Source organism: Strix aluco, chromosome W (assembly GCF_031877795.1).
Source record: "Strix aluco isolate bStrAlu1 chromosome W, bStrAlu1.hap1, whole genome shotgun sequence".
NCBI classification, from domain to species: domain Eukaryota; kingdom Metazoa; phylum Chordata; class Aves; order Strigiformes; family Strigidae; genus Strix; species Strix aluco.
This window is the reverse complement of record NC_133970.1, coordinates 1,928,128-1,954,005: the sequence shown is the minus strand read 5'-3', so window position 1 is coordinate 1,954,005 and position 25,878 is coordinate 1,928,128. Positions and strand designations below refer to the sequence as shown.

The following is a 25,878-nucleotide window of genomic DNA, read 5'->3' as shown; positions in this document are numbered from 1 at the left end:
AAGAGGAATAATCAAAATAATGGAAAGACAAGCAAATAGTGAAAAAAACCAAAAAGGATGAAGAGAAGTTTGTTTGGTAGGGGAATAATATGTAGTAGCAATAAAATAAGTCAGTAATGAGAAGGAGGGGTTTAAGGTGGTGATGACTAAACGTTGTGAGGAGCCTTCACTGCCCATGAGAGAAGGGTGGGAGAAGAGGAATTGCCTTGGAGAAACCGGGGCTCTGAGCAGTCCTGCCTTGCTCATGAACAAGGGCAAATATTCTCCAGGGAGAACAGGCTTTTCCGGGAGATAGCGGTGCTCGCGAGATCCGGCTCCTTCAGAGATGTCCAAAAATATCTCCCTTTTCTTATTCTTTGCAATACCAAGACAGTTCTCTCTCTGATATTTTTCAAAACAAGGGGAGTGTGAGTGGCGACATCTCTGCATTAAGGGAGATGAAATGTGTCACGTACCGGTACTGTTGCAGCAGCAATGCCTTGGATCAACTTGACACTGTCATGGACAGTACAGAAACAAATAAAGAGGAGTCCCTACGCTGGAGAAACCAACTCGTTTCTAAAGCTGCTACTCTGGGGAGCTTCAGGAGCTCCCAGCTACTCAGGCTGTCGCTTCCCTGGCCCATTTCCAACAGCGAATCTCTGCAATTTGGGATCCCCAACCTGAGGAAGAGTTTCTGTATTCCTTGCTGCTCGCTTTGCTGTACAGCTATCACCAAGCAATCTGAGTTTTCAGATAATTGTGCTTCAAATCCAACTTTTCTTCCCTTTTTATTTTTTCTTTTTTATGATCCGCCTTCATGAAGGACAATGGTGTTAATGTGGGACTTTGCTGCCAGCAGGTCCCTCCTGGTTAACTGTTGTTACTTTTGCTCTTTTGTAGCCTGTGTTTAAAACATTATTTTCTTATTAGCACTGACAAATGACTTCGCTTTGACTGACTTAAATCCTTAAATAGCAGCAAGCACTGAGGATGCTACAAAGTGCTGCACTTGGGGAATTGTTTATTGAACGTAGACGTGACTAGACAGAGTCCAGCGGAGGAGCTGTCTGACCAGCACTGCTTAAAATAACCCAGGAAAACCAGCGTTTATACGACTTGCTGCCATCCTTGCCCTTAATGACTGCATGGGGGTGTATCTTGTCATATTAGTTCCTATAACATTCTGTAGAGATTCGTAGATGTTCAGGTCAGAGGTGACTCCTCGCTCTAGATGCAGCTTGATGCTTCCAGAGCGCTGACGTTGAGCCAGGCTGTACTGATCGTTTGCATCTGCCACAGCTGGCACCTTAGAGGGACTATATATAGAATATATATAAAAATAATACATAGAGATAATCGCAGGGACAATATAGACACAGCCCCCGTTACGTCCACCTCTATACAGCACATAGAATTTCACCACTTCCTTCTGGTGGAAGTTTTGGCCGGAAAAAGTGATTTACAGAAATATTTATGTACACGTTTTGCTTGGCGATGGATGTCCCACGCTCCTAGACAGCAATTTTCAGTGAAGATTTGAGCAGTTGAAGGGAAAAGTATGCCTGATTTCCAGTGGAGATGGATTCCAGCTCGTAGCTCTTTGCCTATTAAATTATTCTCTGCAGCCTTGCCCCTTCAGACAACAATAGATAATAATCCACACACTTCTTAACACCACGCTTGTTTAAAGAAAATTAATTTATTTGATCTCTTAAGATGCTTCAGGTCTCGGCTCATTCTTGTAGGTCTTTGCTGAATCAGTTCAAATGTGTGGACGACTGCAACAAGAATGATTTTTGTCCTAGTGGTGGTGTTAATATAATATAAAAATGGGTTAACTCTTCTTTGACTTGATATATTCATACGTGTACGCTGAAAACCCATTTTCTCTCATTGTCCCTAATACATCGCATTTCAAACTCTTCTTAAATTGGGTATTCACTGTGATCCTTTTTCGCTCTTATTTTCCCAAATTCAGGGCCACCTTCCTCTAAACATAAACTACACCTCTGCTTTTCAACTCTTCAGTAGCCCAGGTTAGCAGACAGGCAACATTTTTCTGAAAGGAAAACAAAGCTTCAGGTTCTCATCAGGCAGTTGCTGCATCACCAACCACGAACTTGTTTTTAAAGCTTTGGCTCCTCAGGGGTTGAATTAATATTTGCCATCAGCTGGAAGAATATACATTTGAACCGTTGTTGGACAAGTGTATTGGAAATAAATATACAGATATGGAGTGGAAAATGGGCAGAAATCGGTCAGTAAATAGTTGGTAATGGCCTGTCCAACCGTGAGGGCGCTGAGTGTTCACGGGGATCCACACCGTGTCTCGGTGGTGTGAGCCCAATCCTTCACGGGCAGGGAGCTGGCAGCACGGGTGGGATAATAAATCTGCACCGAACGGGTTTTTTCTATGACTATAAGTAGAGAAAATTAAAGATTAAAGAAACTTTTAAGATGGAAAAAATCCCCTGTGATAGAACCATTTGTTTGATTTCAAGCTATGGGCGCTGGACCCTCTCACGAATGCGGCATGAGGCATCGTTGTAAGATGTTTAACCCATTTAAGGATTATAGTAGATTTCTCAGAATAAATATAAGAATGTTTAGCTGTATAAAACCAGGTATGGATTATGTTATGTATGACAAGCAGAGCCTTAATGTGAAACACTTTTTAAAAAATAATATCTAAAGACAAAGGGTTTTGTCTCTTTTCTCCTTAAGCATCTTTCTAGAAGAGGGTCACTGGTATCACCGAGAGAGGAATACCCTGCTCTGCCTGTGTATAATATATATTCTGAAATGCACTTTAATACAGAAAAAGTAATACAGAGACATTGTGGCATGTTCTTGTTTATTCCTGACCAAGTTTATAACAAATAACTGAATTCAAGTCGTCGGTCTCACTGCAGGGAGCCTGCTGACTGGCTGCTTAAAGGGCTTACTAATAGGTCTATCAAAAATGGGAAGAAATGAACAGATGCATTTGTTTTTCCTCTCCCTAGGGGACTTCTGAAGTGCCACCTGGTTTAGCTGCACGGTTGTGATCAGATTATAAACTAGGTGTAAAAGCTGCGCTCTTTTCTTTCCGACAAGACAAATAGTCGATGTAAGCTATTCTGTCTTAGACACTAATGGCAATATTTCCCATTTCTTTGTGCTTTTTTTCCCTTTTCAGTGCCCAGTGCGATGCCTCAGAACGTCTCCTTGGAAGTGGTTAACTCCAGGGTAAGTCTGCCACGTGCTCAGCACCTCACGGCCGCCAGTGCCGGGTATTTGTGTAGCTGTTCCTACTTTGTGTAGCTATTCTTATTTTACGTAGCTATTCCTACTTTGTGTAGCTTTTTCACACGCAAAGGGACCCAATCTACCCCTTGCAGAAGGTTCCCTTTGCTTGTCCAGGAGATTGTGTTTAAATAAGAACCGAAACACCCAAAAAATGTTTGAGGGAAGCAGTGATTTTTCCGTTTTTACAGCACTTCAACTTAGGTGAACAAGCAGAACCTGTTCCCTGATTGCAGATTAACATCTGCAATAAACGTAACTGCGCGTTGATTAAACGGAACAATCTCAGGGAATAACGAGCAGTAGAGCTGCGCCTGGGGAAGAGGTGGTGTGGGACAGAATTATTTTATTGGGAGGTTATACGCACCACGCGCAGGTAGGTCTGTTGTCAGCTTGCTTGTTCCAACAAATATATTTGTCTTCTGAAAGGTGCATTTTTTTCTCTTAAATCCAATACTTTCCTCTGTAAAAAAGTCTAATATTTCCATATCACTGATGAAGGGGGTTGATATTGTTCTATAATATGATATTGTACATAATAGGTGTTAATTATGTTTTCTCCTTGTTGAGTGCTATTTCTGGATGTATTTTGAAAAATGTTTGAGATTATTCCCTTTTTATTTATTCCTTCTATTTATGGGAACTACCTGAGCTTTTATTCTGTAGCTGATTTCAATGAGAGGCCTATTTGGACATGGAAAAGCTCCCACTTCAGAGCGTGAAAGGCAGGAACGAAAACCCCACCCCTCGTGTCTTGTCAGGATGTCCCCTTGGACGTGATCTTTGGAGATTTCTGTTTGCCCAGCTACCAAGGAGTGGGAGCCCCAAGCTCACAGACAAGGATATACTGCAGTTGAGGGAGATTTTATATAATCTCTGTTTTGCTGGGAACACTCAGTACCTGTCAGTTTGATCTTTCTCTTCTCCTGCTTATTTTCACGACATCAAATGTATATTCTGATTTTTTTTTTTTTTTTTTTTTTTTAATGCACCCAGCTCCAGTTACTTTTAAATTCCCTTTACACATAGTGCCCAAAGGGCATCGATGTCTTGGCTCATCTTGTTCCATACCTTTGTGTTTACTTTTTCTTGCTTGTTCTCAAGGTAAAATGCCACAGAGCAATTGATCACATTTTGTGACCTTTTGTGGTGATCATTTCCATTTAAAGTACTTAGAACAAAAATAGAAAACAAGCTGCAGGGTACGGTGCTGCATGGGATGGTGTGTGGATGCTCCTACCCTAAGATGTGTTATTGCAGTATTGGTGCTTACAGATGGAGATGGTTTGTGCAGATGGGGAAGAGAAGGGCCTAAATCTTGACCCTACCCACCATTTTAGAGGTCGTCACTACGTTCCCAATGGAAGTCTTGATTAATTTGCAGATGTAAGTGCTGTATGGAGACAGATTTAAATGTTAATCTGAGTGTTTGAACCGTATCGTTCAGGGCTGCTGTTCCACGATAGGCAAAAGAAACAGGTCTCAGTCCTTCTCTTTGTGACCAAGTAGTGGCAAACGGTGCCAGTGGTGGTGAGAGGACTTCTCCATCCCCCGTAGATTGTGGCGAGGGTGGCCGTGAGCAGCCAAGTCTGCCTTGACCTCCACTCCAAAACGCATCTCCCACGCAGATGGGAGAGACCTTCCCAAGCACCCCCCTTGCCATGCGGGGTGTCGGTTTCTAAGCTCTCAAGCTGGTGCCGTGTGTGGCGTAATAACTGTGTAAAAAGGTATTTTAAGGTTGTATGTATGAACAGGGATCTTTATCGAAGAGAAAAAGATACGTGGAACCTGTCGGGACTCTTTTGGGCTGTACCCTACAGGTAATGTGGCCATAGGAAAGAACAGTATTCCAGCAAAGCTTGATAAAGCTTGAATAGAATTTAAATATTTACACCTAGATCATCTGGAAAGAAATACAGAAATGAACTAAACTTCCTGAATCTTAAGGAATAAAAAGGTTTTTGCAAGTAGAACAATCAGCTTCAAAGACCACGCCCCAAACACCCTTTGCCCAATCTTCCGCGGTGCAACTCCTGCGGCGTTTGTGGTTGCGGCACAACTAAACCGTTGATGTTGTAGAGAGCTGTATGCAGTCTCCTGCTTTTGTAAAAGGCTGCAATAACCCAGAATATTGTATTTCTGCAGCCTGTTTTTTATCATGTTCTTGCTTTTCTTCTCTCTTGGCAGCAGGCAGAATTAATTTGATTAAACACTTATAATTCACAAGCTGATTACATCAAAACAAATAACTAAATAACGCTCATAGTTTGCTAACTGGATTTGAGTGGTGCACGGAAGAGCCCAAAGGCTGGCCTTGGCAGTTCCCAGAATTGTTTAAAATTTTATCTCTAGTTTAATAAGATTTCTCTCTTTATGCTATTTTTCTTTGGCGGTGGCAGATCTATTAATTTAATAACATAACGGAGATGGCCAAGCAAATGGAAGATGCTTGATATGAATTACTATTATCATGATTATTGCTTAATATTGATGGTGTTCTGTGACTGGGGACCTCGGTCAGATCGGAATTGATAATGGTGAGGACTGTGACAGAAATACAGTTCCCTGCCGAAAAGAGATTTCACTGTAAAATGCAACAGAGAAGTGGCTGAGACAAGTAAGGGCGAATCCAATATCAGAAGCTGGCAAAGTGCATAGGGTGCCTGCACGGACTTTTAATTAGAGATAGGGATCTAATAAGAAAGAAGAGATGTATTTCTGACTTCTTTTGTTTGCAAATACCCCGCTTTGCTAAAGGAAAAGGATGTGTACGAGGCTTAAGAGGCGACTAGAGTTTTGTCCAAGGAATATCTGCATCAACAGCTTCTCCTTCTGGCAGAAACAACGTGGCAATTGCCAAATTTTCATCAGCAGAGGTGGTTGAAAAAGGGGAAATATTGTTATAGCAGGCTTCTAGAAAACAAAAAAAGTATAAGACGTGCAATTCTAAACTAAGCTAATTATCGGGAGTTTTGTCTTTTTAAAAGAGAAGATTAATTTTAAACTTTAAGCTGTGGAGCAAGGTCTGCACTTTGCTGTAGCGGCGGGAACACAACAAAACCAGGTATTTTGGGGGAGAGCTGAACTCTTTTGAGCTGACGTACAATTTCTGCGACAGCCCAGCTGTTGCTTTAGCTGGGGGCTGCGAGCTGGAAAGCTGAGAGTTTGCTCCTTTTGTCTTTTCTTTGAGGTTTTCTTCTTCCTTTGAGCTTGTTTCTTCCACCCTTTTCAAGAGGCAGCGTGAAGGCAACTGGTTGTGGCTATTTATGTATTTGTTTGCTTCTTTTCTTTCTTGTTTAAATTTTGGGGTGGTTTTACTTTCTGTAATTTTTTTATATTACAGGATTTTACTAATAGTTATTAATATATATTAATATATATATGAATATGTGTAGTATATTCATATGTGTATACTGTGTATATTAATATATACTAATATTTATCAATATATATTATCTTATATATAAAATAGTTGTTAATTAGCAAATCTGAAGTGCATAAATAGCTATCGTTTTATCCAATTAAAACTGCATGTAACTTTATTTCTTCTTTCCATTTTCAAATAGGGAGCGAAGTGAAGAAATAATTGGAGCTAACTGTAGAAGCAGATTTCCTTTAGTCATATTTAGTAGCGATTTAATCCCGGGATGTCGTTCCACTTAGATGAATAGGGATTGCTTCTGGGGTGAGATTTTTCATAGAGTAGTTAGGGCTCTGAGAACGTGATCGGTGATGTTCTCCTGGGGAAAGTTAAAAGATATGTCATGAATCTGGGCTTTTTTGTCATTTCTTTTGTGTGTGTGTGTGTTTTGTATCTATACCTAAAAAAAAAAACTTCTCGCTCGTTATTGCCCCATAAGGTTTGCGGAATCATCCCGCAAATCAAAATTTGTGCTGTTTATGAGGTTTTAAAAAGACCTATAAATAAACTACAGGAAGAGTTATCTTAATTATTAGTTCACATTAATAAAATACGGGGGGGTGTATCAATTTTAACGAAGGAGAAGGGTGGCTTAAGCTAGCAATAGCTGTGGATCGTGGACTTGAAATTCCACCTTTGCAACACTTTGCTGAGGACGATCCGTAGCTCTTTCCAGTGGGAATAATTATATTGTTTAACATTCGCTGAGCAAAACTCTCCCCTTCTTGTTGCCTCGTGTGGTCAATTATTCCAAGCAAAAACTCTGCGGCGATGGAGAGCGTATTTTACTGGCAAAAGAGGTAGGTTAGTGGGTAGCAGGACCTCCACCCCTAACGAATCACTTAATTTCACACTAATTAAACACACAGATATGTGCCATCTGGAGAAGCTCCATATTCATGGCAACTTCAACCCGCTCAGGGCTGCGAGGTGTTCCTGCCGTCGGACCAAAAATGTTGGCGAGTTGACTGAGTTAAACATGAGGCTGTGACTTTGAGGTGTGTGTGGGGGGGTTAAAGCAAGGCTGGCTGCCAGTGGCAGAGCAGCTAATCAAGCCTGGAGGTTTAATCGCAGCTGGCTGGCGTAAGGCTGAGCTTGACTTTGGGATCAGCCCAGATAAGGGCAGATTGTGGTCAGCGGCGTGTCAGCTAACTCCAGTTTTAATTATGTCCAAACATCTTAACGTTTTTTTAATGGAGAACAGTGCCTAAGGTGATGAGTGCTGCAGAATATCTTAGGGTACACAGGTACTTTGGAGCTAGCTATACTTTTTTAAATCGCGTTGATTTTTTTTTTTTTTTTAATGTTGTTTATCTGTCCTTTTTCTAAATTATTTTATCCGAAGCGTTTAGGCACTTGTAGGCATCTGGCTGCCTGCTCTCGTAGGCGCTCACCAACGGGACATTTTACATTAACCCATATTTGCCAGTTTGTGGCCAGTTTGAGGATCTGCTGGTGGGACCTGAAGGAAACAGGAGTTTTACATCATCTACACATAGGTCTGCCACTCAGCTGGAAAACATTTAGCGGTCTCCAAATTAAAGTCATCACCAAGCTATCAGCTCTTTGACAGTCTGTGGAACAAAGCCTTCATGATTTTTAGGCTGTCAAAATAAAACGTGATGAAGTTTCTCTTCCTTCCCCTCTGATTTTGATGTCCCCCACCCCACCCCGGATTGATTTCTGCTGTTGGGAAGGATGCAGACACGAGGAGATGGGCCCTGGGATGCTCCGTGACAGACGTGAGGCACACAGGAGCCAGATGTTGCCACTGCAAAAAATATTTTCTTTTTCATTGCTTGGCAGCTGGGTCTGGAGGCTGCTTTGCACTGACGGTGAGCGATACACTCCAGCGCAGCCAACGAGATCAACCATTCTGTCAGCTTGCATTTAGCTCAGCTGCTTAAAATTGCTCTGCTACTAAATGTACATTAAAATGTGCTATAAATGCATCCAAAACCTTCAGAGGAATTGTTGCTGAGCTGTACATCATCCCCGTGTAGTGCCACTGGCTCACTGGAGGATGAGGATGGATTGGGCCCTTTATGATAAAGCAATATCAAGAGAGAATGTTCCTTTTAAGGCTGGACAGACTGCTTAAAATAGGGGCAATATATTCTGTTTAGTGTCTTTTATCACTTGTGAAATATTTGGTTGGCGTGAGAAGTATTTTTCCCCCGAATGAGCATTATTTATAATGCTCAGACTTGACTGTAGGAAGCATTTCTTTACTGAGAGGGTGGTCAAACCCTGGAACAGGCTTCCTGGAGAGGTGGCCACTGCCCCGGGGCCTGTCAGTGCTTAAGAGGCGTTTGGGCAACGCCCTTAACAACAGGCTTTAACTTTTGGGCAGCCCTGGAGGGGTCAGGAGTTGGACTTGATGATCATTGTAGGTCCCTTCCAGCTGAAAATATTCTATTTCTACTCTAATTCTATTCCTACTCTAATTTTATTTCTATTTTAATTCTAGTTCTAATTGTATTCTAATTCTAATTTTAATCTAATTTTGATCTAATTCTAATTTTACTCTAATTCTAATTTTACTCTAATTCTAATTTTACTCTAATTCTAATTTTACTCTAATTCTTAGTCTATTCTAATTCTTAGTCTATTCTAATTCTTATTCCACTCTAATTCTTATTCCACTCTATTCTATAATTATCCCTTTTTCTTGCCATGAAGTTTAAAACTGCCTGAGAAAGCAGCAATGATCTGGCCTGGGGTAGAGGAGCTGTCTCCCATCAGGCCGATGGGAACTCCTCCGTGCTCTCCCCCAGGCCCCATGGGTGAGGGTTCACGAAGCACCGATCCGTCCTGCAGCTCCGGTCGTGACGGGTGCTGAGTTCCGCAGCTCCAGATGGGCTGGGGGCAGAGCCTGCTCTGGACGCGAAATGTAGCAGTTGTCCCATTTCACAGACAGAAAGACTGAGACCCAAACCCCTTTTTCAAAGCGTGAAATACTAACAAATTTACTAAGTGATGAGACACTTACATGTAATATAACAGTTCTTCTGGCGGTGCGGTTTATTTGGGGCAAAACTGAGGTAATATAGCTAGTGAGTTATACTATCAAACAAACCAAGTACCATTCACCAAAAATCACCTTTCAGCAGGGAGGGTGAATCAGTAAGTACGAAAAAACCGCGAGAGCTCAGCAGTAACGACAGCTGAGTAATAAGTTTAAGTGCTTCCTCAGGCTAACCCTGCGTACAAGGCTGCCCCGTGATATTTCTGTCTGCATTTCATAGCAAAGATGAGGGAAAAGCAGGCTAGTTAAGCTGGATTTTAACGTGGTATTTGCAACGTGTGAAAAAGGTAGTAATTTATTTGAGTAGCTAATGTTTCTGAAGCAGCGTGGAAGCTGAAGCTCTCAGAGATACATAAATGTCGTGGCTGTAGGAAAAGATGAGCTGTGAGCTGGAAATTGAGATTGGATTCCTCATAAAGGAATCGATATCAAATAAGTAGTTTAGAAGAACCGAAAAGTAAAATCAAAATGACTGTCACCGCTATTTAGAGATGTGTCCTCTAGAAACAGTGTACATAACCTTTAAATATATTACTTATGGAGAAGACCACAGAGAAAGAGCTCTTTAACCTTTAAATCTATTACGTATAGGAGAGGATAGTAACAAGCATTGAGCTTAACCTTTAAAAGGAGAAAATTTGCTGAAACTTGGAGATCAATACCTTCTGATTCTCACTTTTAATTATATACATTTCTGAGAGCAAACCTGTAGGTCATTCACTTAGAGAATATCCCTTGAATTAGTCCTGCTGGAAGATGTGTTGTAATGAAGAAAGCAGCATCATTGTGCGCTTCGAAGTGCATCACACAAGTGCAAAAAGCTGTTTATCTTGCATATTATCTTGAATAGCACCATAATTTTTTGTTACGCTTTAAGCGTATCGTCCACGTCCGACACCTCGCTGCTGAGTACATATAAAGTCTCAAAGGTTATGGTGTCAAAACTGGACAGATTCATTATGTTATGGGATTTGATTAAACCTTGTTCAAGGTGATGAATGTTCTGGCCACCTTTCCATTTAAGATAAATTTAGAGATACTATTAAGCCACTTCATGCACCCAGGCAACACACAGAGTAGGAGCTCTGGGTAGTTATTTCTTAATGATAAAGACTCGGTAGCTTCTGAACAGTGTAGCACGAGACGTTTACCCAGAGACCAATAAAGCAAATTAATGAGCTATGACACTGATTAGTAGAGCTTATATGTTCCTGGGTGTCTCTGAGAGAAACAATAAAAAGACCAGGGAAGGAGAAAGACAAGGTCAGGAGGAGTGGGCAGGGGAGCAGATAGCGCGTGCTGCTCTGCCCCTCTCCCTGGTGCCTCTGACCCAAAGCCAACAGGAAGGAGATGCTGGGTTAAACGCTGGGATTTTATTTTCCGCGCTCAAGACAACGTGATTTTTGCGTGTCTTTGGAAATCAACAAATCTACCAGGTTAAAGTACCAATATCCCTTCCAATGTGAGCAACACGGGAAGCTTCCGAGTCAAACTTCACTGATCGCGACGGGATTTTCATGGTAGCAAAAATATTCAGCCCACTGGGAAATGATTGTAACTGCTCAACCTAGAACTTGATATCAGGGGAAAAAAAAAAAAAAAAAAGAAAAAAGCTAAAATTTTCATCTAGGATGGCTCTAGGTGCTTGTCCCTGGCCGCAGTGGTGGGCTGTACCACGGGCAGCCGGAGGCAGCTGGGTGATGCTGAACCAGCATTTTGAGTATTCCAGTATGATTTTGGTAATTCTTTGCACTTCTCAAGTGCGACTTTTGAATTTTTTCCTGTAATCTGAGTGGAGACTGTTTTGAAACAGTCCACGTATACTAAAAGAGCACACTATCTTTATATTGTATTTTATGTTTTTATATTTTAATTTTATATCTATGGATTAGATGTAGCTAAGTGTCATGGTATCAAGAAGGCACTAAATATTAGAAAAAAGAAAAACCAACAAACAAATAAACGCCAAAGAATAGTCATCACTTCTAGATTGTGAGTAAAAAATAAGTTCCAGGGTATTAAAAAAAAAATTCCATGATTTTTCTAAATTAATTTGATTTTTTTTTTTTAAATTTTGCACGGCACGGTAAGGGACTGAAGACATATTTCCAGTGCTCCGTGCAGTTGTACCTAATGTTAGCGCAGCTTTTCTGGTTGAAAACTCTCCCTTTGGCACATGACGTACACAGGGCAATGGTTTCAGTCAGAGGAGATTTGGGTTTTCGCTTGGGATGTGTACAGCAGCGTATGTGGATTATGAGACTTCTAATACGAATGAGACGTTAAAAATTTATCTTTGGTTTAGGATGATGCCAAACAGTCATTTTCACCCGCGGGCACTGAAGTACCATGACCATGTGCTTGGCCATCATGGGTTCCATCCAAAGTGAAAAGAGAGAGGGTGTTTAATGCTTATTGAACTGGGAAAGCTGTCTACTTTGTGTTTCTACGCAGAAAAAATATTTTTGACCTACAATATTTCCTCTGAGCAACCAAATGATGTTTTTTCTTTAAAATCTAATATTTACACGGTCAGCGGAACTCCAGCCTTGAGCAGGGCTCTCCCATTCCTTGTCATTGTGAAAAGCTCCAAGTTCACTCAGCCGGTTACTGCTTGGACTGGAAAGAAGGAGCAGAAAAAATGATGCCTTAGAGAAATGCTGAGACAAGAAAGAGTTTTTTTCCAGTGCCCCAGCCACCTTTCAGTGTGTCCCATGGTGATCTGTCTATCTCGCGCTCTTCCAAGAGCGTGCTTTTGTCAGCTCCGGCTCTGCTCTCTGCTTCACACAGACGTAGAAGGATTCAGATCCTCCCAGTCTTCATGACCTTGACTTCAAGAAGGTCTTTATGTGGTCAGAAGTTCCTCAAAACCCATAAGGAGGTTGGCACAAATACCTCCGTCCCTGCCAGGAGACGCGTTTGGATGCTGCACATCATTCAGTTGTTCTAATATTTACATTTACTCCCTTAAGAGATCCTTATCCTTTTGCAATTAGGCAGTTAGACTGACAAAATAATTTATAATCATAACAACCAAAGCAGTGCGAATCTGTTCCTAAATATATTTCTCCTTAATTTAATGTGTTGTGGTAAACAGCTTATTCATTTATAAATATGTTTCATGAAAATTACCAGCATAACGTTAGTCCCGATAAGCACAACATTGTTTTTAATATCAGACAAAGCGACTGAACTTAGCAGAGTTGTCTCTCTTCCCAGCAAAATTTATATATTTATATCTATTTATCTACCTACCTATTTATCTGTTTGTATATAAATGAAGTGATGCTGGTAGGTTTGTGTTTTAATCCCAGCTGGTTTAGGAGAAAAGGTTTAATTCAATGGGTTGGTTCCATCTGTCTATGGCAGTACCCTACTTTCTCTTTCCAAAATTTGGAGCTTGATAAAGTCCTCTTGCATTTAGAACTTATGTAAGCATCTTCAAAATATTTTTGTCGGTGTTAGCTTTGTGACCCCCCCTTACAATTTCGCCTTGAATTGGGGATTTAAGCACATTCCAGAATTGCATCGGTCTTTCAAAGTACTCGTTCTGTCTCGGAGCACGACGTTATTTCTATTATTCACCGTGATCTCGGGAGTGGTTTGCTCTGTCCGGTACAGCCATACGGTGCGCATCGTGCTTTCACGCCAATTCACGGCCGCAGCATTTGAGCACAGACGTTATCTGGTACAAATCAGACTCTAAATGTAGTCATCCAAGTTGTCATCATCGAAATGCTTCCACGCTTGCTCTGTAAGAAGCGGATATAATGCTGGTGAATTACAGAGAGAAAGTCCATCAGCCTATGTATTGCATTTAAGGGCATCACGAGGAATTGTGTTTTGTTCACATTTCTTGAATGAGTTGGAGGAAACAACAAACTTTTCCTTGTTTGCAAGCAGACATGAAGATGATGAGGGCGTCCCTCGATGACTGGGTTCAGTTTTGGGCCCCTCACTCCAAAAAGGCCATTGAATGACTTGAGCGTGTCCAGAGAAGGGCAACGGAGCTGGTGCAGGGTCTGGAGCACAGGTGTGATGGGGAGCGGCTGAGGGAACTGGGGGGGTTTAGTCTGGAGAAGAGGAGGCTGAGGGGAGACCTCATGGCCCTTTCCAACTCCCTGAAAGGAGGGTGCAGAGAGGGGGGATGAGTCTCTTTAACCAAGGAACAAGCACCAGGACAAGAGGGAATGGCCTCAAGCTGCGCCAGGGCAGGGTCAGACTGGCTCTTAGGAAGGATTTCTTTGCAGAAGGGGTTGTTGGGCGTTGGAATGGGCTGCCCAGGGCAGTGGGGGAGTCCCCATCCCTGGAGGGGTTGAAGAGTCGTGTTGACCCAGCGCTGAGGGATCTGGTGGAGTTGAGAACGGTCAGTGTGAGGTTCATGGTTGCACTGGAGGATCTTCAAGGGCTTTTCCAACCAAGAGGATTCTGTGATTCTACTCACTGTAAATAATTCACTCATCTCTAATTCTGGTTTTCTCTGTTTTAATTTTGCAATGCTGCCAGATTTTATTCCACATTGCTTTCTTTGGTTTTCTTTGTTATTTAGTCCTTTGTGCTCTAATGCCTTTTCTGTAATTGTTTTGACTAGGGAACATCTTGCTATTAAAAGCAAAAAAAGAACAACAGGGTTGTAAAAGACAGTAACGCTACTATTACAGTGGAAGAGACAAATAAGAGCAAACATCCTAACCCAGGCAAGGCCAAATGGAAACAACATACCAGAACACAGCCACGACGGGGGTCAGACTTGCTTTTAGCATCCAGTGCTGCTCCAACTTGCTGAGAGCAAACAAAGGGCACTGTGGGGGTGTGGATTTGAAGGTCCAGTGGGCTGTGCTGGAGACTTTGAGATATAAAATTAGGAGCAAATCAGCCTAATCCCAGAGCCCTGGTAGCCCCACGAGGTACCTGGGGCCAGCAACATGCTCACTGACCTGGGGCTGGTCCTGCTTGTCAGTGTTGCAACTTGATGGGCTCCTTTTTTAAATGAATCAAGGGTATTGCCCACTTAGGGAACAAAGAGACATTAAGGAAAGCTGTAAGGTTAATGGGCATAAATTAGAGGGCATTAAAACCCCATAGTGATGCTCAGTCGGATGTAAAGTTGTGGTTTCAGTGAAGCGTGAGCCTCCTTGAAACAGCAGCAAACGAAGGCAAATTTATTTCTGAAGGAGGGCATCCACCCCAGAGTTCGATGCTCTGTAATTTATGAGTGTTAACTTCACTCTTTAAAATAATTCCTTTTCCTTTCTTCTGTTGTCTAAGCATAAAAAAGCAGCTTGTGGTTGCTGAAGCAGTCTCCCCTTTCTTGGAAAGGTTTTCCTTTTCCAGACACTAGAATGGGGGAATGACATTTTTACGAGCAGGACCGAAGTCGCCCCCTCAGCTCCACAGTCTTCCCATCCCCAACCAGCCAACGGCAATAACAATTTGCAGACGTCTCTGTCCGTTGTCGTTTTTATTATTATTTCCACGTCAGAGGGTCCCTGAGTGCTCCTGTTTGTCCTCAGCATCTCACCCCACAGCCACCACCACCCCGAAGGCAGTCTCCACGCAGCTTTTTAGAGTTGAACATCAGCAGAGCTTGAGAGCCTGATGCTTTCCAAGCACCGCGGATATTATTCTCTGCTCAGTCATACGCTAGTTCAGTCAATTGCTACGAACAAACAAACATAGCAAGAACTTACTGATCATATTTCAGATGTAATCTAGATCTTCTTAAGCTGGCTTAGAGTGCAAGGCTTCCCTTTCATCCCCATGTCCTTAAATCCCTCTTCTGCACATTTCCTTTTAGCAGCCAGCCAGGGCTAACTTGCCCTCCCTTCACATGCCACTTTTATATTTGGCCCTCTGTTTTTTTTTAGAAGGGGGAACACATAACATGCAAACTAATGTAATTTTTTTATAATCACATATATTTATGTAGATTACTTTGGCTAAAGTCCAGTGAGTAAAATCGGCAGCCTTGAATGACCTTATTTAAAAAAAAAAAAAAATTCAGTTTCTTATTCAACGTGACTGATTTGGGGGAGAAATTACTATCATCTTCTAAAATTGTTATTTGTAGGAAGGACCGTTGAATTATTTCAATTTGATTATGTAATCTAGCAGCTGACCTTTGATGAACTCCCATCAAAGGGCCAGGTTTCCCATCTGAAGCTCGGCACCTCCCTTCGAGGAGATGCGCAGAAGGTGGGACGTCGCTGCCGAGGGACAGCTCGGGGTCGGGCTGGTCCCTGCAGAGACCCTGTTCCCTCTTCTGCGGTGGTGAGGGCAGGTGGGTCGGGGTGAGGAGATGCTCTTTGAGCTGCGAGTGCGGGGTTTAGTGGAGAAAGAGAAGCGATGAGGGGAAAAAAGGAAATCTTCATTTGCAATGCAATTAGAATGCAAGAAATCTTGCAGTCCGCGAGATTTCTGCCTTGACAGCAACGCTGGTTTTAAAGCTTTAATAAATATAATGAATAAGTAATATTTTCTTTTTTTTACCTATTTAGCCTGCTTTTTAGCCTGTGAAGGAATGCTGTATGGCCAGGGCAGGAGAGTTTATGATTGGGTGGGTCATTTTTGGCAGCGTTCGGGACCTCAGGAGACGCACTGGGTCTTACTACGACCTTTCAATACTTAAAGGGGGCTTAGAAGAAAGATGGGGACAGACATTTTAGTAGTGGTAGGATGAGGGGTAATGGTTTTAAGCTAAAAGAGGGTAAATTTAGATAGGTATAAGGAAGAAATTGTTTATGATGATGGTGGTGAGGCACTGGAACAGGTTGCCAAGAGAGGTGGTAGATGCCCCATCCCTGGAAGGGTTCAAGGCCAGGTTGGACGGGGCTTTGGGCAACCTGGGCTAGTGGAAGGTGTCCCTGCCCGGGGCAGGGGGGTAGTACTGGATGGACTTTAAGGTCCCTCCCAAGCCAAACCATTCTGTGATTTTGTGATTCTTTGAAGGGCAAGGACTGCGCTTGCCTTTCACGATGCAACGTGCCACAACCAGGAGACCGGCCTGAAGAAAATTGGGCCAAGCAGCGTGCTGACGGGCCGTGCGACATTGGGCTGATAACTGTGGTAAATCTGGAACGAAGGCAGTTTTCCAGCCCCGTGCTGCGGGTACCGTTTCAGCTGCCTGCCGCCGTCACGGGCGCGCGCACGGTTTCTCTAAGCAGATAGCAAAGGCGGTGAAACAAATTGGCACAGTTTGCCACTTTATTTCTGAAGGGATGACTGGAATATAAAAGAGAAAAACCAGAATGGTGATCCTCTATGGGAAGCGAGGGTAGAGATGCTGTCAAAGCAGTTTCTGGAGGCTACAGTATGACTTTCTGGCGGATGACTATCTGCAAAAATGTGAACAACAGTTGAGATTTTTCACAGTATAAAGCAAGTTTCCTCTTTGGACGTATCTACGTATATATTGCAGCAGCGTGGTGGTTGAAGTGCAAAGGAGAGAGAGTTCTGCCAGAAGAACACACTGGCTTGGTGGGGAAAAATAACCGAGTAGTAACAATTAACTTTCATAAAGTGGTTTTCATCTTCAAAGCGCTTAACAAATATGAACTAATTAATCCCCCCCCAGTTCCCTCATGGGATGTGAGCATGGTTTCATGCATGGGTAACAATTAGCTTTGGAAAAATGCTGCCTCAACATTGAAACCTTTTAGGAAGACGATGCTATCTGCTTCTGCAGACACCAATTGAGGCCTAACGAGGCAGCGGCTGATGGCTGCTGTTGCGCTGCCGCTCTCAGAGGGCTAATTTTAAGGGAGAGCATGAAAAACGTTTTGATTTACTTCCCTAACCTGAGCTGTCTGCGCTACTGAACACCCCTTCAAGGCACTGTATACGCTGTCTGTATAGCAACCTATATAAAATTAGATGTACATACAGCTCTGCTGCAGGGGAAGTCAACGTGAGTTTGAATAATCAAAGTGTGGGACATGACTCCACGGAGAAACCTTAATTGATTCCCTCTGCACACGTCTTAGGGCACAGAGGTTCAGCCTATGCCCCTTCACAGGTTTCCCCATGGACACCTGCCCCATGCTTGGTGCAGAACGTGCCATCGGGGTTCGGAAACCTCCGTACTCATCTTTGCCAGTGGCCATCAAATATCATCCTTTGCTCAGTCATGCACAAACATGCATAAATAAATGGAGCCAGAACGATGTGATAATACCTTAAAAAGTCAAATCCTCCATCCCTGAAGCTATGGCTTAGACTTGCTGCCCCCTCTCTTTGAGATATATTAATATAAGGGTGGGTTACTAGTTGCCTCCCCATGTTGCAAGGCAAGTCAACTTGAGTGGAGGTGGTTGATCACTTAGAGTTTCCCTGCACGTGAACAGCAGGGACCGTTGCAGAGTTTGACCCTGTGGTTACGAGCTGGTTTTATTCCTGCCCTTGGTTTTGTACTGGGCTGGTCAGTCTTTCAGATGTGCCTTCTTCATTTTCTGGTGACCAGCTTGGGCTGGGAGCTCTCATTTTTGAAGTACTGAGCAGACACAATTGCAAAGTCAGTAGAAGTGGGGGGTTGAGTAAATAAGGGACTCCAGTACAGCTAAAACTGGAGCAAAATTGTTAGAAGAATTGCATAGTAAGCATCATAAAGCACCCTAAAGTAGCGGAACTTAATCTTTCCCAGACAAATGGAAGAAGGGGATAATGTCATCCTTTCCACAGGAGTGCTGTAATAATAAACTCATAAATGAATATATAGGTTAAATTCATTAGTGTTTGCAAAGTACTTATACTATAGAAATCCCAAGAGGAACTTAGTAACTCTATGTCCTGACCAGGACTGAAAAGTAAGTTGAGCGAGCAGAGTGAAAGCAAACTAATGAGTATCTTTTAGTTAAAGAAATTGGATTCTGTGCAATGAGTCGGGCATGGGAAAGACTGCTCAGCATTTCCTAGCTGCTGCATCTCGACTTCACAGGATGATGACATTTCAGTATGGTTTTTACAAAGGTTTCCTTGCTTGTTGAGAAAATTAATTGGGGGGAAAAATAACTCCATGTGGGTATCGCATGACAAAATTTGACAAAATTCTGTAAACAGAATGGAAGTTTTCAGCCCCGTTCTGCAGATCTCTGCCATTTCAGTTAATAATAACCACGTTGCTTAGAGCAGAAGTTGACTGTGGTACAGTCCGCATCCAACCTGCTCCGTGGTGAGTGCCTGGAGTCCTTTCTCACGGTGGTCCAGAGCAGAGATCAGACATGAACACATTCAGTGTGGCTGAAATCTCATGGGGGAAAAAAAATATATATATATATATATATATATATGTGGTTGTAATTGCCACCAGACTTATAAATGGGTTGGGTTGTTTTTGAAGATTTCTAGGTTGGCAAAAATGTTGGATGGCTTTCCATCCAGCGTGGATGAAGTTGAGTGAGAACAGCAAAGGCGCATCCCCAGTATAAACACAACCTCCTGCAGTGTTTCTAGGTGCTGCTCACAGGTGGGTGGGGAGAAAAAACCCTCATACCAGAATATATGTATATTTTTAACTAGAACAAAGTAACATTTTCCATGCTTGGGTCTTAGAAGCAGTTGAAATTTTTAATTGTAATTTTCTGGAGCAGTTCAGCCTGAGGCAGTTATCTTCACCGGTAATGAAGGTAATTCAGTCCTACAGGTTTCACCCACTTCAAAATTCGCTGTTGCAGAGGTTTCGCTGCCTTGTCTAAGGGAGTCACTGCTCCTCCAATTATTCCATCCTCAAACAGATTTCTTTTAATCTAAAAAGTCCCATTTTTCTGCTTGCTGTCTGTTTCTTTACCTTCCATTTGAACATTACTGCTCCCCTCCAATATCCTGGAACAAACTTCAGTAAGTCTCATGCATATTCATAAGTTTATTTTCAGCACGGATGTTCTGCAGCTCCTCTTACGTGTTAATTATATTCAGCATCTCACTAGAAGTTCTCAGAAGTTTCCAGCTGTTTAAAAACCTTGTCAGAGCCACTGTGTGCCACAGTTGAATGCCGAGCCTAAATATGCTTTCAGTGTTGTAAAAAAGTGTTGTAAAAAAGAGTCAAAACATCATTGGGCTGAAGTACCAACATAACATTTCCTGTTTGTTATTTGCCATAACGAGGAACAGAACCCAAACTGGAGTGAGAGCACAGCAAAAAAAAAGGAGTTTGCCAGAGCAGCTGCTGTGCTGAAAAATATATTAGAAAAATGTTATTTTCTAAGTTATTGGTCGGGGCTATCTGTACTTCCCAGGTAAAGATTAACGCTGTCTGAAAATGAATAGGCATGCTACGTCTTTTGTTCCCGTTTATTTTTTGAGATGGGTTTGCTGGAGGCAGTACAGGGATAGTAAAGGGATACTTTGTGTTCCACCCCATGCCGCTCTGCGCTGTGCTAAGGCAGCAGCTAGGAATACCTCACGGGCATGGAGGGACCCATCACAGCAGCTGATGGTGCCAGGCAGCTTTCACCCTACTCATCTTTTGAGCTTAGGAAGTTTTTAGAATTAATTGAGAATCAGGATTAATTGTAGGAAACAAATCTCTTTTGCCGGGGGAATATTTTCTTTCAGGCACGAGAGAATTAAGTTCACAGAATCACAGAATCATCTCAGTTGGAAAAGCCCTTGAAGCTCCTCCAGTCCAACCATGAACCTCACACTGACCGTTCTCAACTCCACCAGATCCCTCAGCGCTGGGTCAACCCGACTCTTCAACCCCTCCAGTGATGGGGACTCCCCCCCTGCCCTGGGCAGCCCATTCCAACACCCAACAACCCCTTCTGCAAAGAAATCCTTCCTAAGAGCCAGTCTGACCCTTCCCTAGCGCAACTTGAGGCCATTATCTCTTGTCCTATTGCTTGTTCCTTGGTTAAAGAGACTCATCCCCAACTCTCTACAAGTTGATTCAGTCAGCTTCTTGGGGACCTGTAACCCCAAGACTGCTTAGAAGCTGATGAAGAAGTTTGGTATTTCCTTCCTGAAGGTTTTCTCCAAAGTCCTCCCAGGACATGGGGAGAGCTTCCTTGGCTTCAGCAAGCACCGCTCACCCGCCGTAGATCACAGTGCTGCTGGTTTCAGCATTATTTCACTGTTTGGAAGTGCTCTTTGGTGGCCACCAAGGTAGAACGATGCTCACGCGGACTTAAAAATTTGGGAAGTTTTAGGAATTGTAACATTTTTGCTGTTGAAGGATGTCGGTCTTGCTGATGGAAAGACTATTGTTTCTAGAAAGGTGTCTTCCAGAAATATCACTTTGGTGAAGGGTACTTTAATGGAAATCCCTTACTTTTGCATGCTTAAAGGTAGCCAGCTGTTGGTTTAAACCAGGATGCCTCCAAGCAAGAGGGCAGTTATAGGTTTTATTTATAGGTTTGTGTTTGCAAGGGCTGAGGGGGGAAGGCTGTCTCCAGCAGCTTGGAGCGACTGGTGACAGCCTGGATTTATACACCCGCAAGACAACCAGAGCTCATGCACTGCTGGGCCTGAAAGGGGTAAAAGAAAGGACTTTTTAGAAGGCTCTTCCTTGGAATTATAAACATCATCATAATTATTATTTTTTTTACAAAAGAAAAACCTAACGCAGGCTGTTGGATGGTCGCGATCTCCTCCTGCACTTCACCCCCAGATCTGTAACTCGTGGTGTTTGGCTCTGCGGATGCTCTGCAACGCCACCCCGGCGCACGGGGAGCACCCAGCAGGGTTTGGGAAAGCAACGCTGCATTATTCCTGCCAGCGTTTTCTCATTTCCTATTTATTTTGAAAGATGTTATCTAAGCTTCTTATTGAATTTATTGCTAATTATGTTTAAAAAGTAAAACTCTATTAATACAGCCAAGTTCAATGAAGACTGACAGGCATGTTGCTTCTGAGGAACTGTGATTTAATCATGCCAGCAAGCAATTTGCCCAGTGCAGGGTTGGTTAGCTGCTGTTATTCAGGGGAGAATACCTTTGAAGAAATGTTCATTAATTTCTTTTGACTGAGCTCAATATTTTATGATTTTTGTATCCAAACTGTGGAAGTTGGGATGGTTTGATTGACTTCCAGTTAAAAACTATTTGAGATAAGGAATAAAAATGGTGCAGAAATAGAAGCAGATAATTGTTTTTCAGCTGGGGGAAGTTCCATTCAAAACTGAATTTTGCATATCTCCATTCTCCCTGAACCTCTTGAGATCTTGGGGCAAATGTTCCCAGTTTGCAAGGGTTAGGCGGGAGGATCTGCGAAGAGCCGGCATGCGGCAGGGAGAGGGTGGCTCAGCACAAATACGTATCCCTGGCACTATCTCTTGTGTGATAGCACTTACAAATTCCTACTTTTTTTCCCATTTGTATCAGAGGATGAAACATATGGAACAAGCTCAGCCTAAATGATGCGTCCTTTCAAAGAACTGGCCGCGTCCTGCCGCCTGAGTGTTTATTGTGAGCAGCTATTTCTTCACTCGTTAGGACAAGGATCTTTTGTTCCACTGAAACACAATAAAATGAGCCATCAGAAAATTGGGAATGGCTTGTCATAAAAGTTTACCGAGTCAGGATCCTGCTGTATGATCGAATAAACACAGAAGTAATTCATTCTGGGGCTCAGTCTGAGCACTCGTGGTTCAAGATGGGAGATAATTTGGGTGTCTATCTTCCTTTGATTTCTGATGGCTTGTAATGAGTCATAAGATTTCTGCAGCATTGGCAGACTTTTTAAATTGGATACTTTTTATTGTATTATTTAGTATATATATAAAAAAAAAAGAGACAGCAAGTGCCTGTGCTTCCCTCATTTTCTTTAGCATTTCTTAACATCATATTTTAATTGCCTTTTATGCAGAGATACACACTGGCAATATGTTCTTTTATCATCCTCAAATATATTGGCCTGGTGCCATTTATAAAAGAAAATTTCTCGTCTGCAGTTTGACAGTAGAGCGTACAGATTTATATGATTTTTGACATTTTCCGTAATTATTTTTTTTATTACTGTAAAGAAGCATGCATGCAAAATTTAAAAATACCTAAAAGCTGATCCATAGCGGTGAATGTCCTTCAGGATGGGAATATCATGGTAGAGGCCCTTAAGAGCGTTTGATACCGTTTACCCTCCGTGTTCTCTTTTGTCCCTCGTTCCTTATGTGTAATTTATTTGCTAAAAAGTACATATGGTACACGGTCATGAGATAATGCCAAACAGGGGGTTTTTTTGCCCGTATCATCAGCAATTAAAAGCAAATGGTATGGTAATATAAGAGAAACTTATTTTTGAAATGCCTTGAATGCTGTCAGTCCTCATCTCTGGTGAACGCTGAACACTCTTGAGATGCCCCAGACAACAAACTGTTGAACAGAAGGCACCAGGCTGTTGAACGCAGGTTAAGCGGGACATTGAACATGTCACACGCACCTTTCCAGGGATGGACAGGCCTATTCGTTGCTCTGAGTTTCCATTTCTCAAAGTCTTGGGGTGCTCGTAGAAGCAGACAAAATTATTTTAGTGATAAAAGCAGTTGGGGAGGGACGGGTGGATGCAGAGATGTGGTGTGTCATTAATGTCGACAACTCTGAATGGGTAAGACAGTTGAAATGTGTCTCTTACTACTTGTTTTCCCTAAAGATAGTGGATGTACACAGCAAATCTCCGCCGTTGAAATCCAAGTACCACCAGAAGCACCCACTGCTGCAGGCGGGGCTCTCGCTGCCTTTTCACTGGTTGCAGGTGAATTTATCAGTGTCGCTAAATGATAGAAGATGGCTGTGTACTTCATAACATCTAATGGAAGTTGTTAGTGTCCCCTTTATCCAAAATATTTGGCACATCTCGGAAAAGAGAATGATCCGGGAAGCTGTGGGTTTTGGCAGGCATCTCGTACCTAGTTACGTGACTGTAGAGTAGTGGTTGTATCTGCTTGAGTTGCAGAACGAGCAAAATTATGTTGGGTTCAGAAAGCTCATGTTGGGTTCAGAAAGCTCATGTTGGGTTCAGAAAGCTCACGCTGGGTTCAGAAGGCTCACGTTGGGTTCAGAAGGCTCACGTTGGGTTCAGAAAGTTCACGGATTCAAGTTAATCGCAGACAAGGAAGCAGGGACTGAAAGGCAGGGCAAGACGTGCAACGAATCATTAGGCAACCAGGAGGAAACTTCGTTGGGCTGCAGCATCCAGGCTGGTGCGAACTGCCTGGGTGCTCTGATTTCCTCAGAGAAATGAGCTACAAGTGGGAGTTGTCCCCTTTAGTTGTTAGTTTTGCTTTTTCAGATGTTCCTTCCATCTTAAAGGAAAGAGCCCTGGAAGTCATGTTGCAAAAAGCCCGTTAAAATTGCCGTTGTTTTCTAGAAACTTAATTAAGGGAATAAAAAAAGGTCCAGTCCTAGGAGACAGATTGCTACTCCAAGGTTGCAGGCGGCCTTCTGCGCACCCCAATGCTTTCTCAGCGCTCGGCAATAGAAACGACGGATACAAAATAAAACTAAAAAATGCAATACTTGAATAAAAAAGAAAAAACAGGAGAACTTCCAATTTGCTGGTTGCGTTGACTTCTCCCATAGCTCCAGCTCTCTGCCTGAGCTCCTCGGGAGAGCGTTTCTAAAGATGTTATAAAGATGGTTGAAATATTGACGCAGTAACGAGCGTTGCATTAAATAACTGGCTCTTAGCTTATAGCAACATACAAGCTGACAGGCTGTGATGAAATTGAAATTAGAACTCTGGCGCTTATAAATACCCTGTTTTAACTATGCTCCTTTTTTTACAATTAAATTTGAGCGCTTTCCATCACATTTTCAGCTGAGCTCTGAGCCTGGGCGGGGGGTTGCAGTGTAGCCACAGCACATGGTTCCACATGCATAACCATCTTACTGGGTGGTTTTACCACCAGTGAAAAATAGATCTGTGTTTGCAGAGACGTGTTCTTTGCTGGTTTATGCGTTGTTTTTCTTTAATTTATAAGCTAAACAAGTTTAGGAGTGCTTAATATTTGGCACAATTTTGATATATCACACACAAAGAATGAAGAGATGCCTAAATGCAGCGTGTTGCGAGGTGAGCTGAGTTCCTTCCTAGCTCTTCTATTTGCTGATGCTGCCATCCAGACTAATTTTGGGATATTCCTATAGAATTTTCTGGGTAATATTGGGCTTGGTAGTTTAAATATTGTTTGTCTTCTAGGTGTATTTGTACCTTCAGTCAGACACAATCAGCCTGTGATGATTACATGTCTTATCTTTAATGAGAGAGGTCAGTAGGGTCTGTACGAAGACTTCCAGATATCTGATAAGTTAAAGTAAAAAAGCAAGAAGTGAGGCAGAAATTGGTGCAAAGATGGAAAAATCGTAGATTAGTGCAAGACAATCTTCTATACCCAGAAGAGGGCTGGTCCTGCAGCAGGGGCGACTCAAGCGATGGCCTCGGTTGCCCACTTTGTGTCCTGCCTGCCTTGGCTTTGTCTTGGGTGGGCAAAACGGGAGGATGGGGTGGCCGGGGCTCCTCGGTGGCACAGGGAGGTACCTCCAGCACTTCTCCAGGCACAGCTGCGGCTCTGCCTGCCCTCTCCTCCGCGAGTAGTATCGCAACACCATTAACTCCATATTGATTTTGCATTTAAGGAGAGAGCTGTAATTACGGCGAGATACTATACAGGTTCTTCTGTCCACTGGCATAAGCTGCATTTTGCATGTTTTATGTCTCTATTCCAGCCCAGTTCCTCTGTCAGGTTTTGTGCCCGTGATTAAAAGTTATAGCTTTGTTCTGCTGGTACAGTAGAAAACACCGAGTAAAAATATTCTCTCATTCACCCTTGGCTGCACGTGTAACTGTAACGAATGGTGCGTGTTCCCAGCTCGTAGCTGGGGTCAGTGGTGACCTGACTCAGCTGCTGTTATTAATTTAAGAGAGACGGTGATAGCCACTGTCTTGGGCTGGGGTGAAGGAATCGCAATCCCCTCTGCCGCCCCCTTGGTAATAAACTAATTGTCGTGTGGCTCTGCCTATAAGTTCAATAATTTTATTAGTTTTTCAGCACGGAGCAGAAGGCCAGAAATGAAACGACCGCATCTTGCAGTGCAATGCATGCCCAGGACAGTTAACGAAATAGGAACATTTCTCATACTCAAACGATGGCGAAAGATTGGGCAGTGTCAGTAAAAATATGGCCTTATTGGTTTATTGTCCTCATGTATTTTCAGTGTAGCATTTTAATTGCTAG

The 25,878-nt window shown here is 42.7% G+C and overlaps 1 protein-coding gene across 1 annotated transcript in view; it reads left to right on the top strand.

Moving 5' to 3' along the window:
* The window catches only part of LOC141917708 (netrin receptor DCC-like), a 632,583-nt gene that overhangs the window by 481,191 nt on the left and 125,514 nt on the right, over positions 1-25,878 (top strand). Inside the window, exon 12 of the mRNA XM_074811102.1 lies at positions 3,161-3,210. Coding sequence (XP_074667203.1) covers positions 3,161-3,210 — 50 coding nt within the window. The remainder of the gene's footprint in view (positions 1-3,160; positions 3,211-25,878) is intronic.